This window comes from Strongylocentrotus purpuratus, unplaced genomic scaffold (assembly GCF_000002235.5).
Source record: "Strongylocentrotus purpuratus isolate Spur 01 unplaced genomic scaffold, Spur_5.0 spur5_scaffold_5, whole genome shotgun sequence".
NCBI lineage: Eukaryota > Metazoa > Echinodermata > Echinoidea > Camarodonta > Strongylocentrotidae > Strongylocentrotus > Strongylocentrotus purpuratus.
The window spans coordinates 9,006,956-9,021,947 of NW_022145611.1; the positions used below are offsets into that span (position 1 = coordinate 9,006,956).

General features: G+C 38.1%; 1 protein-coding gene across 1 annotated transcript in view; it reads left to right on the top strand.

Moving 5' to 3' along the window:
• Positions 1-14,992, top strand: part of LOC764952 (dynein heavy chain 6, axonemal) — a 78,635-nt gene that overhangs the window by 58,771 nt on the left and 4,872 nt on the right. Inside the window, exons 64-82 of the mRNA XM_030998550.1 lie at positions 236-331; positions 867-1,007; positions 1,600-1,815; positions 2,226-2,344; positions 2,773-2,884; positions 3,290-3,411; positions 4,113-4,242; positions 4,868-4,982; positions 5,399-5,535; positions 6,150-6,496; positions 7,107-7,275; positions 8,180-8,534; positions 9,021-9,257; positions 9,747-9,957; positions 10,554-10,656; positions 11,183-11,410; positions 12,114-12,311; positions 12,850-13,043; positions 13,596-13,819. Coding sequence (XP_030854410.1) covers positions 236-331; positions 867-1,007; positions 1,600-1,815; positions 2,226-2,344; positions 2,773-2,884; positions 3,290-3,411; positions 4,113-4,242; positions 4,868-4,982; positions 5,399-5,535; positions 6,150-6,496; positions 7,107-7,275; positions 8,180-8,534; positions 9,021-9,257; positions 9,747-9,957; positions 10,554-10,656; positions 11,183-11,410; positions 12,114-12,311; positions 12,850-13,043; positions 13,596-13,819 — 3,454 coding nt within the window. The remainder of the gene's footprint in view (positions 1-235; positions 332-866; positions 1,008-1,599; positions 1,816-2,225; positions 2,345-2,772; positions 2,885-3,289; positions 3,412-4,112; positions 4,243-4,867; positions 4,983-5,398; positions 5,536-6,149; positions 6,497-7,106; positions 7,276-8,179; positions 8,535-9,020; positions 9,258-9,746; positions 9,958-10,553; positions 10,657-11,182; positions 11,411-12,113; positions 12,312-12,849; positions 13,044-13,595; positions 13,820-14,992) is intronic.

Here is a 14,992-nt window from a genome sequence, read left to right on the forward strand (position 1 = left end):
GACTACCTTTCACTCCTCTCTTTATGTCCCAAGATTTTATGATACATATATATATATATATATATATCTGCATTATTTATTGATTAAAATGAGATCAATGTGATATATTTTATCCATTTTAGTGATGGAAATTATTAAATTTATACACAATTCTGTTATAGAACATTATGGTTTCCTTAGTAAAGATTTCCTGCAAGTTTGAACATCATCATTGATCTTTGTCTTTGATTCACAGATGGTGAAACCCAAGCAGAAGAGAGTGGAAGAGGCCAAGGAAGCGCTCAATCTTGCTCAAGACGGACTTAGGGAAAAACAGGAGAGTTTATCCAAGGTAAGACCGCGATGGTGTTTTCTTGATTTGTTGTTACACTCTCTTTTTAGTAGTGATAAGAGATGTTGGTTTGGCACTGTTTATGAATGCCCTGTAGTCTTTCAATCAATAAAGTTGTAAGTTCAAATTTAGGCATATAAATGATATGAAAGAAGCAAATGTATGAGAAATAAATTTTGATGAGATATGTATATTTGTTGGGTACGGCCTAGGGCTGTATCTTTCTTTTGATATAGACGATGAACCAAAAACAAGAAAGAGGACAATTTGTTATTATATAGTGCAGCTACTTTATAAATATACTAAATTGTGCTGTAGAATAGATTTAATAGAAAACATAGTGAGATCCAGAGACGGCTCTTTGAAAAATCTAGATGTTACAAACTTCATACTAAAGGTGGTTGAAGAATTCATACAGAATTCAAACCTTGAACTTTAACTCTGCAAATTACCTATCAAAGAGTGAACGAGGAGCATGACTGAATGACATCGTTGATTGTTATGTTACCCCCTGTTTGCTTATGCGTCTTTTCAGATCCAAGACCATCTGAGGGTGTTACAGCAGCAGTACGATGACAGCGTGCATCAGAGAGAGTCACTGAGGGAGAGGAAAGTCCTGACCACACTCAGACTCAAGAGGGCGTCTGTTCTGATTGCGGCCTTGGCTGATGAGGAGGTATGTAAAAAGAATATTTCAATCTAATCATTACTTGAGATAAGATAACAGACAGATGACAAAGAAATAAAACCAAGGGAATATATAGATCAGTGAATGTCATCATTATTTTTATCCTTCTGATTCAATCTCTTCTGAAAATTTTACTTCCACTTACCTTGCCAATCAAGCATTGGAATTTGAATAAAGGGTTTGATATGAACTATAATGTCATAGTTTTCATACACTGTGTTGATAAAAACAGTCTTTCAATGAAAATATTAAGCTTTTTGGGGAGTTATGTTCAATTTTGCTATATATTTGACTAAAGATTGGTCTGTTGCAAATATGACTGCTCCCTTAAAGTCAAGAATTCTTTGTTACTGAGGTAAAGAAAAAAAACACATCTAAAGGAAGGTATTCATATAGGAACAAAATGTAGTCACACTTTTGGTATGGAAGTATCATAAATATGTATACATTGAAGAGCAGTTTGACCTAAATAAATTGAAAGGTATTAATTATGTGTATCTTTACTCAAAGCGAAATATAAATAGTCGTAAAAAAAACAACTTATATCTGATATACTCTTATGTATCACTTTATTTCACAGGTGCGATGGGCGGAGTCAATGGACATACTGGAGGGTAAACTCCAGGGTGTGGTGGGCGACACCCTGGTATCTGCCTCCAGCATTGCCTACCTGGGGGTCTTCACTGCCTCCTACAGGAGGGGAATGATCAACAAATGGGTGGATATGTGTCAGAGTAGGGGAATACCTTTGTCACATGACTTCACTCTCATTCATTCCATGGCTGAACCTAACATAGTGAGTTTTGTGGAGTGTGTTGCTTGTGAATTTCATCTTGGAGTGGATTTGATTATTTTTTATTATTTACGTTCTATGTCATTGTAATGAGCAGTGGCTTTTAATCCAGAAGGGTATGGTAGAGAACACAATTTGAACAGTAGGGCAAAGGAAGTATCAAAACGCGCTGAACAAATGTTGAAATGCAGTTGTAGTGATTATGTATTGGGACTTGGGACATATTTCCATCAGATCACATAGAAAGATGTTGATTGATATACAGTTTTCAATGTCCAAGTACACATTAGAAGGAGGAAATTATTTTAAAAGTGACCCTTCCACTGGGAACAGTAAATGAATGATGGATTTGTTTCATGATGGCTCAGAAGGGTGTAAAAATAATATTATTTCTTCTTCCTCTCCCTGTCCAGGTTCGTAAATGGCATAACGAAGGGCTACCTCAAGACAGTCACTCCACCGAGAATGCCATTTTTGTCAAGAGAGGTCATCGATGGCCACTCATGATTGATCCTCAGGGCCAGGCTGGCAAGTAAGTGATCAGGCTTTAAACGATGTATCTCTGAACCACTAATCTCTTTTTGACTATTTGTGTAAAATTTGTGAATGGGAAAATTGGGTACAAAATTAGATTCATTGGTGATTTATGCAACTGCTTTTACCCATTCATTAATATTTTTTATAAAGTTTGAATTAGAAATTTATTTAGTAAAATAATGGTGCATGTATTTGTAACATGTTGTATTAGCAAAATGTTAACAGATTTCTTTAAATTAGCACTTGTCTAGTTCATCTCTTAAGTTCTCTTTATAAGCACTGTTACTATTTTTTGAGTAATATTGCATCAATATGTATGTCTTACTGCATTTTTATTAAATTGAACTAGATAACTTTGATTGGTTGTTGAATGTTTAACAATTTGTTGATTGATGATTGACCTTTGAACCTTGACCTTGCTAGGTGGATCTGTGAGATGGAAGGGGCTGCATTGATGAGAGTACAGGCCAACGACCCAAATTTCATCCGAGATCTTGAGAGGGCTGTCAGGATTGGAGAGCCAGTTCTTCTGGAGGTGAGTTCTCCATGTATCTTTAACTGATCAATGAAATGACAGATAAAATGTTTCCAAGATCAATTTTGTAATTTTTAGTCCATCATAAAATTGTCTATTAGAAATGTACAGGTGTTCTTTCTTTTAAAATTAGATTGCATTTCATTAACATAACCCTCAAAAGTTTAGTATAAGGAGTCAATAACAACTTTGGTTCACTATTATGAATGAATGTAGCTTTTGTGCAGTTGTTCCACTGGTTTAAAAACATTCTTGATCAAATCAAAATTTTTGTGAGCATTGTAAACACCATATATCACTGAGATTATCATAAAGGTAATACTTTAAATCTTCATATATTTACATGTAGATATTTTTCAAAGTATCATTCGTCCAATCCTTGTGTTGCATCTTGTGTTTTACCAGAATGTGACCGAGATCCTTGATCCCAGTCTGAAGCCGATCCTACTCAAGGAGTTTGTGAGACGTGGTGCCCAGGATGTCATCAAGCTAGGAGATACAGAGATAGAATATAATCACAACTTCAGGTAAGTCTCTTTATTTTTCTCTCTCTATCTATCTAAGTATCTTCTTCCGGTTCGGAGGTAGATTGCGACATATCTCCATTTCACTCTAACTTCTGCCATTCTGGTGCACTCTTGCAGTTTTAGTCCACTCCAGTTCTTGACATTCTCTTCCCAGTTGATTCTGGGTCTCCATCTCGGTGTAGTTCCTTCCACTGTTCCCTCCTACACATCCTTTAAAAAGCTTTGGTGCCTTTTAACATGACCAAAGTATTTTACTTTTCTCTCCTTAACTACTGCTACCAGTGGAATTTGTTCATGCCCTGCCACTCTATGAGAACTATTTGTAGAGAAATATGGAAATATGTTTCTAGTTTGACTCCACCTGGCTGTCAACTTCAGGTGGTTTTAATGCTTATGCCACTAATTTCTTTTAAAATGAAATACACCGAGGCATTTAGCTGCTCCAAAAATCTTGAACAGCATATTTTGCCCATTTTGCAGTTAGTGCTTGTAAGCTCTAAAAGAATTCAAGTTATCACAAGTGAGTTCGTGGGAAGTAATAAATGTATCTGAATTTCCCTCAAGAAATGTTAAAGATACTTAATATGTGAAAAGTCCTATTTAATAGAGCTCTAAATAAAGAGTTCCTTTATATACATCCCAAGTGTTTTACCAGCAAAAAATTGAGTATCATAAATGATTTTTAACTTCTTATGTTGCAGGTTGTACATGACTACAAGCATGGCCAATCCTCACTTTCTACCAGCAGTGTGTATCAGGGTGACCCTTATCAACTTCACAGTGACCTTTGAAGGCCTGCAGGATCAACTGCTATCTACTGTAGTGCAGCAGGTAACTCATCAAGTTCCATTTAGTGCTTTTATGCTCTATGAAATTTTAGTAAACTTTTCTTGCAGAATAGAATGGAAGTCTATGGAGGATGTTTCCTGTTCACATGTATCAAATCACCCTCGAAACTGTAAAAGTAATACAAATTTTTGGTATTGGGTCTTGAATTTGGTTCAAATGAACATATTGGAAGCATATGCAATTTCTCAAAATTCTTAGCGTTTTAGAGCCCAATATTTTCAAAGATGCTTATTCTAACACTAGGTTTTACAACAGTAATGCCAATTTTAAATTTCATAATCCAATCCTGTCGAAATATTAACAAAACCTTGTAATACCTTTAATCTGAACTGTGTAAAACAAAAATTTTAGTCTAAGATATAGTTTGATCTTTAACAAATGTTTAACAGTCCAATTCCCTTCTTTGCTTCTTCTGAAGCTGTATTAAGCCATTGCCTTTGGGAGCTGTTATTAAGCCTAAGGGAATAAGGGAATCAATTAGTTCATGGGTCAATGAAATGAATAACCTGTCCTACAACTTTGTGCAAGATAGAGGCAATTGGATGACACCATGCACAAGGAGCTCGTAGACATTGATTCTCTTGAAATTTTGTTTTTGTTTCTTTAGGAGCAACCCGTCTTAGAGAAGCAGAGAGGAGAGTTATTGGAGAGCATCGCCAGAGACCTGACATCACTTCGAGATCTGGAGGACAAGTCTCTTAGTCTCCTTCAGAAATCTGAGGGTAAGAAATAAACTGATTTGAATACGTTATGATTTCAGCCCTGTCAGTTCCAAAGTCAGAACAAACTACCCAAATTTCTGTAAGATGCGTAATATAATTGGACGTAAAAATGCTTGTGTTTCTATTTGAAATTCAAAGTGGATTTGTTAATTGTGAGGTTAGATGCATGTCTCATGGAAGCATCAAGATCAACAATGAAAGAAAAAACATCACGATGAGGGAAAATATGTCACAAATTTATTCATGATACATTTCTGTAAATTTGATGGAAGTGTAATGGTTAAAAGACGGGACTTCAAGTAAATCTGTGATATATGAATTTTTGTGTGAAAATAGTGTTGTCCAATAATGTTTACACAGCAGAATTAAAAAGTAAATAATCTTTGACATCTGACCCTTAACCTTGACACATTCAGGTCACATTCTGGATGACCAAGACTTGGTAGACACTCTGGAGAAGAGTAAGAAGATGTCGGGAGAGATCCAGAAGAGAGTCGGTGAATCAGAGGTCACGCAGAAGAAGATAGAACAGGCCCGCAAGAAATACCTTCCAGTAAGTCCAGGGAGGAAAATATTCTGTAATGATATGGATAGACTGTATATGGAGTGAAGAATGAACTAGAATTCTTGAAAGAATTCTCATTTGTCAACAGCTTTTCACTCCCCTTTCCCTCTTTATATGTGTGCTGATAACAGTTGCCTGAGCTACAGCTAATCCAATGATATCCAAACTCCTTTGGAAGTGCATATTGTATTGTGATATATGCTGTACCAGAACGATTTTGTAAAGGATTTTTATTCCTATCTTTTTTCAACCCCTCTCTTTCAAACCTTTATTTGGGGCAATAGTCAATTTACAAATAGGAGATGATTACATATTGCTCATTTTGTCATTATTTTGTTTGACCTGATGTCCTCGCTACACTGTATTATGGCAATATGGAACATGGCAGTATAACGATGGGTGATACATCTGGGGGGGGGGGGGCATTACACAAAACTTGTCATCAGTGACAAATGACAGTCCTTGTTATAAGCTACTGAAATCATTGCTTCTTATTGGTTATCAGTAGATTTGTCACTGATTTTGGTCATTTGTCATTAAAAAAAAAGGATTTGTGAAACAGGCCCCTGTATTAATGATGCATCAATTATTTATACCTGTAGGTCGCTACCAGAGGAGCAGTACTGTACTTTGTGCTAGCTGACCTAGCAGCCATTGATGTCATGTACCAGTTCTCCCTTCCCTGGTTCCAAATGCTGTTTGGCAAGTGCATTCGGGATTCCTCCAGAGAAGGCTTGGCCAGCGTCAGCAGCAGCCAGAGGCCAGGGTCAGGTAACTCCGGCAGGCCCCTCAGTGGCAGGCTACGCCCCTCCAGCGCAAGGAATAGTCCAGACCTCGGCAGGGACTCTCCCATTCAATCGCGGGGGAGTTCAATGCCTGCCCTTCAAGGGAAGAACTTGGTGAGGCATCTGCAGAGCATGGTGCACAACCTGACAGAGACCATCTACAAGTAAGTTAGAATCAATTGGAAAGGGTGATATATACATTGAACCATCGTATGAGGAAATCAATGTTGATTGTTGATATGGTATTATTTTTAACACTGTATGTTCATTGTATGTGTCTCCTGATTTAAAATAACTTTTCCCATAGTCATCTTTTTGTATCTCAAGATATTCCACTTCATGAATACGGAAGGGATTCAAATTATATACTTAAAGTAATGGAAGGTTACCTTTATGGAATAAAGCTGGAAGGAAGACCTCATGAAGGATTTCTTACATAATGTTGTTGGAGATTGACTAATGAATGAAGATGTGAAGCTGTTGGCTAAAGATTGTGGCACTTGGAGAGACATATTTGATGTAGAAATTAAAAGGGCTTTTGAACCTGTCATCTGACAGATCACTTTTGATAATTTACTTTGTCGGTATGTCTGGCAAGTTAAGTGGAAGTTCATTTTTCAGAAGAGATTGAATAACTGATCTACTGATCTCTTCCCTTGGTTTGATTTCTTTGTTCTGTTTATTATAGATTGAAATATATGTCATCTCAAACACTATTAAAAAAATCCCAAAGTATTGATTATTTTAAATGTTTCTTCCATTGTTTTAATACAGGGTTGTGTCAGTGGCACTTTTCAACCACCATCAGCTGGTCTTCTCATTCATGCTGTGTAGTAGTATCATGCTTTCCAATGGTCGTATCCTGAGCAACGATCAAGATGAGGTCGGGGGCAGCATGGGTGGTATCTCGGAGGCTGAGTGGCAGGTCTTCCTGCAGGGCCAGGTAAGGCACAGGTGATATGACCAAGGATCTTTGAAAATCTACACTTTCAGTTTCGCAGTTCATGTCCTTTTGATTACCAAGGTATATCCACCTCATTTAAAGGTAATACAAAGTTTTGGTATGGGTGATGAATTTGGTTCAAATAAACATATTGGAAGCATATGCGATCCTACAATATTCAGTGATCTCTGTTGCGGTTGCATCGAGTCTAAAGTAATGAAATTGTAAATAATAAACTCTTTATGTTGTATAGCTCCCTCTCCTGGTCAAGATATTAATTAAGCTATCAAACAATGTTTCTTGACTAAAATCGACCAATTAGCTATTCCCGTTTGGAAATTATATATCACAACTACATATTCTGAGATTTTCATGGACGCAGCTACCATTGTACGGCCGTGGGTGCCATTTGAAATTTATCAAAATTTACCGGGAGCACCGGTTAATTGTTATTTTCATTTTTTCTCGAAAGCAGAAGTGTTTCAGGGTAGGGGCTAAATTTTCTAGTGCTAATAATACATCCACAGGGGCATCCAAATATATCAAAATTGTAAAGAATCACTATCCACCCAATTTTCAAAATTTCCCCAAACTTTGTATTACCTTTAACCAGTAGAAAATGCATATAATTGCGATAACCCGTATGATCATAGGTAATTGGAGAGTAGGTTGGATGTGGTGCTGGTGGGATATTAATGGCAGTAAAAGTGATTCTAATAAGATTTTAAAGATGATGATGGTGTCACTGAAGATAAATTTTCTTCTATTGCTTTGGTTTTAATATACTGACACACTTGTATTTGACTGGCAGAGGAGATGATATTTTGAATATCAGCTGCTTGCTCATCTATTACACTGAAACAATATTATCACTGTATTGGTTTAACCACCTTTCCTTATCCAGGTACTGGCTGAGACAGCCGACCCCCTCATCCTGGAGAAACACGACGGCCTCACCCCCATGCAGCGCCTGGAGCTCGAGAGCAGAGGAGGAAGTGCCAAGAGCTCCCGTCCCAGCTCCAGCTCCTCCATCGGGAGCAGAACCGGTCTGACGGGGCACGTCACCTCCAGGCCTCCCAAGTGGATCCCGGAGAAGGCCTGGAAGCAGTGCCAGTACCTGTCTTCCACCCTGGAACCCTTCCAAGGGATCTGCATGTACATACTCAACTGCCATGATCAGTGGAAGACCTTTGCCAAGGCCGAGGATCCCTACAAGCTCATGACGGAACCTTTTGTAAAACAGGCTTCAACTGAGAAAGGTAAGGCATTTGATCAATAGTACTTTTATTGAATATTGTTACAATAATTTGTTTCTGGGTAAAAAAAACAGACCCACAGTGATATTGCTGTCTTTAGTATCCACCCTCTTTGGGCCTAGAATAACACTGATGATGATCTCCTCTTGATCATTCTTTTTTTTTGGATGAGTTTTGTAGTTTGTTGTCATGACAAGAGAGATGCAAGCCAGCGCATTTAAGAGAAGGGTTTGTTGATTCCGTAGCCCACTGCATGGTCGCTTTAGAAATTGGTTTAAGAGAAATTTTTGCAGAGCTTGCTTTTTCCTTGAATCAAGCTTCACTTTAACTTTCACAGGACCACCGGAAAGATCAACTTTCAGGTTTTAAATTGACTTCCACATTTCTCAAAAGTGATAGATTTTCTTTTCCTTCCTTCCTTAGAGTTTGTCATTTCATTAAATCAATATTTTGTTGGTATCTCCTTTTCCTCCTCTCAATCTCCTTCAGATCCCCCAACAGGGCCGACCCCAACTGGTGGGAGCCCCTTCAGCTGGGAGGTCCTCAAACCCATCGAGAGGCTCCTGTTGATCAAGGTCCTGAGACCTGACAGCCTGGTGGCCTCTGTCAGGGCCTTCGTCAATGAGCTGATGGGAGACAAGTTCTTGTCCAGTGGTGGCTTCGACCTCAAGGAGATCTTTGAAGGATCAACCGCAGCCAATCCGCTTATCTTTATCTTGTCACCAGGTATGGTCTCTTTGCATTCCATAGTCAAGTGTGTGACATATGTTTATTTTACTTATGACATTAAGTCTTCAAGTAAATATCTTTATAAAAAAATTACAAGGGAATCAACCTAGAGCTTTAAGAGCTCTCGAATGGACAAGATAATTAAGGATAGGTGGTATCACACAATTTGGAGACGACTCCAAAAGTCTCACAAACTCTGCAAACACATGTGGTCCTTCAATATTCACTGGTCATCATGTATGGAAACAAAAACTATGTAAATATATTTCTATATAAAATTACCTTTTTACACGTGATAAGAATAAAGTCCAGAATTCAGCATTCAAAACTTCAAAAAGTGCAAGGTCCATGATGCATGTGTGTGGAAGAGTCCCTTGAATCGCTAGCTAATCATAATGCAGAGAAATGATTGTGTGATCATGTTCCCATACTGCATTTCTCATGTATTAAAAGTTCATTTTACATTGTATCTCCTCTCCACTTTAGGTGTGGACCCCACAGCCCAGCTGATGAGGTTCGCCCGTGACATGAGGGGAAGTACCCTCCACGTCGACCTCATCTCACTAGGGCGCGGCCAAGGCCCCAAGGCCGAGGAACTCATCTCAAAGGCACAGATCTTGAAGGGTAGATGGATCTTCCTGCAGAACTGCCATCTTGCTGCTTCCTTCATGCCCAGGCTTCAGGACATTGTGGAAGGGTAGGAAACCATTCCTTAGTCTCTCTGGGATGTGCATTGTTTTGCTTGATTTCTTTGCACTCTTGTCAGCAAAAGTGAGCCAATTGAGATGGGGGAGGTGGTGTGGTGGGACCAGACACTTTTGATGGGTGACTTAAAATAGTAAACATATTTATTTCTCAGTGTGGTATAATTTATAATTTCCCCCCTGATGGATATCTCTTGTTCTGAAGTCACCAAGTCTCTGCGTACTCATGAGGTAGGCAAGTTATGCTCTCTTAATGCTTTTCAAGTAAATTTATTGCAAATGAATTTTCAAGATATCATTCATACAAAAGTATGATACCTTTGGAAAAATATTTATATATCTATATATATACACCAGTGAAATGTGATTGCTTATAGAGGTTATTAGCTACTGTTCATGATGATATTTGCGACTTGGAAGTGATGTTTAATGTTCATATGCTAAAGATGCTATACTAGATGAAGAATAGTGTGGCTTGCAAGCTGAACTACCAGGGACTGATCTTCATGCACCCCTTGGCCGTGTATCTATAGTTACAGTAGTTTATTCATCATTGTAATTTCCTTTGTCTGTTTTCTGTTCTCTATAGATTCAGCAAGCCCAATGTGGAGATCGATCCTCAGTTCAGGCTGTGGCTCAGCTCTAGACCCGATCCATCCTTCCCTGCATCCATCTTACAAACAGGCTTGAAGGTAAGAGCAAGCGTGGTCTATATAGGAATATGTTGTTCTTAAAGGGAGAGAAGAGGGAGGGAGGGAGGGAGGGAGGGAGGGAGGGAAAGAGAGGGAGAGAGAGAGAGAGAGAAAGAAATTAAGAGAGAGTGAGAGAAAGAGAGAGAGAGAGAGAGAGAGAGCGAGCGAGAGAGAGATTCAATACATTTTGCCATTAGTGTTTGGTAACTGAAGGAATTGAATCCAGGTCGGTCAATCCAATCAAAACTAATCACTAGACCAGTCACAGAGAAACTAATTACATACAGATGACATGGAATGTATTTTACGTGGAAAAACATGTAACCCTAATCATATACAGTCAAACCTGTATAGAAAGACCACCTGTCTACAAAGACCACATTTCTTGTTTCCCTTGAAAATCGTTTCTCATTGAAACATGTACTAAAGGAGCCTGTACATAAAGACCACTTTTCTTGTCTCCCTTGGATGGTCTTTGTAGACAGGTTTCACTGTACAATGAATTCATTCTCTTGTTTGTTCCTAGATGACAGTGGAATCCCCTCAGGGTCTGAAGGCCAACCTTCTGAGGTCCTTCGGCGGGGGAGGCGCGGGGGCCATCACGGAGGAGATGTGGGAGGATTCGGCTCCAGGAGAGAACTGGAGGAGCTTGGTTTTTGGTCTCTGCTTCTTCAACGCCATCATCAACGAACGCAAGAAGTATGGCGCCCTCGGTTGGAACATCCCCCACGCTTTCAACGCTTCTGATTTGGAGGTGTGTACTGCAGTAGATGTATGAATTACTATCTTCAGGCCTGATAATTACCCAATATAAATCGGTTTCCTGATTTTTTTGATTTTTTCCCGATTTTTTTCCACAAATCCTTTTTTTTTTTTTATTCAAGGGGGGGGGGGGTGGATGGTTCTCACTATCACCCCTGTATCTTATGTGAGAATTTCCTTTGTGACATGCTGTTTGACTATGAAACTGTCAGTGTTTTTGCCAGCCTTTTTGAAATCGAAGTAATGCAAATTTGTTTCAAATTTTTATGAAATTCCAGATATTGAGATAACCCAATATATGTACCAGAGTTCAGTTTTCTGTAAAAAAGGGGAATTTAATCCTATGTTTTCTATATCACTTTTGTCTAATACTATTTTGCAAAATGTATGTAAGATGCATGTTTACCAAATTGGGTTTTTAAAAAAAAATGCTTTTGACTTTGTAAGATACATGTATTGTTTGATGATGTTAAAATAGATTTAATCACTTTTCAACCACAGAAAAAATGGAATAAAGTCTGTAAGAACTCTAGAACTAGATGCATAGAATAAAATAGAGAATCTGTGTTAGTTATTTTGTATCCAGTTTTACAAAACACTTTGCAAAAGAAAAAAAAAAGTTCACCTTACATACTCGATTGTACCTATACCAAGTAACCATTACATTATATCTACATATGTCTTCTTTCCATCAGGTGTCGGTCCAGCTCTTGAAGATGTTGCTGATTCTCCACGAGGACACGCCCTGGGAGGCCCTGATGTACCTGACGGGGGAGGTGGTGTACGGTGGGCGTGTCACCGATAACTGGGATAGGAGGTGCCTGCTGAGCATACTCAATACATTCTACTGCAAGGAGGCTCTCCTGCCGGAATACTGCTACTCACCTGACAGGGTATGTGGCTTTTGTCTGTTTCTCAGTGTACCTGTCTGTCTGTTTGTCTGTCTGTCTGTCTTTCTCGCTCTCTCTTTCTCTCTCTCCTCTCTCTTTCTCTCTCTCTCTCTCTCTCTATCTTTCCCTCTCTTTTTCTTCCTCTCTTTCTCTTCCTTTCTCTTTAGCTTTATCAATTTGATATCTATCCACTTTTTTCTCTTTTCTCCATCTTTTTTTTCTCCCCTCACCCCTGTTTCTGATTGCTTCACATTCGTTCCTCTTTTTCTCTATATATTATTTCATCCATTTGTCTCCCTGTAGATCAGCATCACCTGTTTCTCTCTCTCTCTGTTCTTTGTCCCTAGTACACTTTGTTTCCTTTTTTGTCTTTATGCTATTATTCGTTAAGAGTTTTTCAATTTAAAATATGTAACATTTTATCTTTGTCATATATATTTTGATTAGCAAATAACCAAAGTCATAAAGCAATTGATACATGTAATTTACATGTTTAGCACTCCTTTTTATCATTAATCGTGTATTCCATCTCCCCTCACAGATTTACCACCCCCTTCCCAAGGGCTTTTCCCTGTCGTCCTGCCAGACGTACATAGAGGGTCTCCCGGAGGCCGACAGACCTGAGGTGTTTGGCATGCACCCCAATGCAGAGAAGGCATACAGGGAGAGCGAGGCACAGAAGCTGGTAAACACACTGCTGACTGTGCAACCCAGGGTTAGCATGGGGATCATGGGGTATGTAGTAAAACAACAATTTCTAAATTGATTTGGACTGGTTAAGAGAGAGGGAGAGAAAGAGAGAGATATGAAGAGGTAGAGTGAAAGGAATGGTTTAATTGAGAGAGAGAGAATGAAATAGGGAGAGAGAGATGGGGGGGGGGGGGGAGGGAAAGAGGGAAAGAAAAACGTAGCAAAAGAATGAGATGAAGAGAGGGATAGAAAAAAATATATAGAGAGAGAGAGAGAGAGGAGAAAAGAGACAGATTTAGTAGAGAACAGAGAGTAAGAAAAAATGGATTATTTATGTTGTATGAAATGATTGTGAAGAAATTAGTTTAAAAATAAAAATGTAGTAATTCTCATTTTGCTTTTTTATTCTTGATTGTAGATTATAGAGCTGCCCTGTTTATTTTAAATTGCATTAATCTTAACGGTTTTGAATTGATAGTTTAACTATTTCATCTTAATACCTGTAATATTCTGAGGTAAGCCTGACAAAACCTTGATATCCTCTTTTTATGTTACACCCTGTATTAAGAATCCCTCTTTAATTCTTGATTCTTGCAGGACTGGCAAGACCAGTGATGAAATAGTCCTGGAGCTCGCTGAGGAGATCCGACGCCACCTGCCAGAGAGCATCCAGAGTGACATGGGGGAGCCGGAGAAGCTCCGGGGGCTCTCCAGGAAGCAGGCCAAGGATGAGCCAGGAGCTACGGGAGGCATGTTCCCCGGATTCAATATGTCTGGTGGTGGTGGAGGGTTTGGAGCTGGGAAGAAGCAGGAGAATAAAGGTGAGTTATTTAAAGTGAATAATGATTTATTTATTTATTTAATTTATTTATTTATTTTATTTTTTATTTATTTATTTATTTATTTATTTATTTATTCATTTATTTATTTTATTTATTTATTTATTTATTTTTTTATTTTTTATTTTTTTAATTTATTTATTTATTTAATTTTTATTTTATTTTATTTTTTTTTTTTTTTGGGGGGGGGGGGGGGTAAAATGGCGATGAGGATAATGATGCTGATAAGAATGATGGTGATGATGGTGATGAGGATGGTGATGATGATGATGATGATGAGAATGATGGTGATGATGGTGATGAAGATGAGGATGGTGATGATGATGAAGATGAGGATGGTGATGATGATGATGAGAATGATGGTGATGATGATGATGATGATGATGAGAATGATGGTGATGATGGTGATGAAGATGAGGATGGTGATGATGATGAAGATGAGGATGGTGATGATGATGATGAGAATGATGGTGATGATGATGATGATGATGATGAGAATGATGGTGATGATGATGATGAGGATGATGATAATGAGGAGAAAGAGGAGGATTTGATGGTGATGAAGATTCTGTTTATTGGTGTCCATGCTATTTCCATGGATCAAAAATGTCTGGTGGTGATGGATTGGGAGCCGGAAGAAAAATGCAGCTTTAGGTATGTGATAAAACACTAATTCTGTTAACATTTCCTTCTGTGAAGGTACTATGCAGGTATAGAGGAAATTAATTGATAATCATTATTGAAGGTATGATAAGGATGTTGACTTGCATTTACATACATGTATATGTATAGCTTTCACAATATGGTTATGGTATTTTAAAGGTTGTTTAGAAAACTAAAATATTATAGCCGAACCACTTCCTTATTATAACCCAATTAAACTTTTATGTACGGTATATCTGCTAAATAATTGTAAAATCTTCTTGATAACATGCATCTACCATTTTATCAATAATTTGTTTAACGTAAATGGTAATAATTTGGTGGAATATGACCTGTGTGGAGGTTTCATTGATTTATATATTTCTTTACCCGGAAAATTCAGATGGGTTTTCAGATGAGGAAGGCAAGTTACTTGTATTCCATGTGACAGGCATCCAGATATTGTGATTGCAGTCAGTCTGGAGAAGGGTTTCTTTATAGTTTTTACCCTTT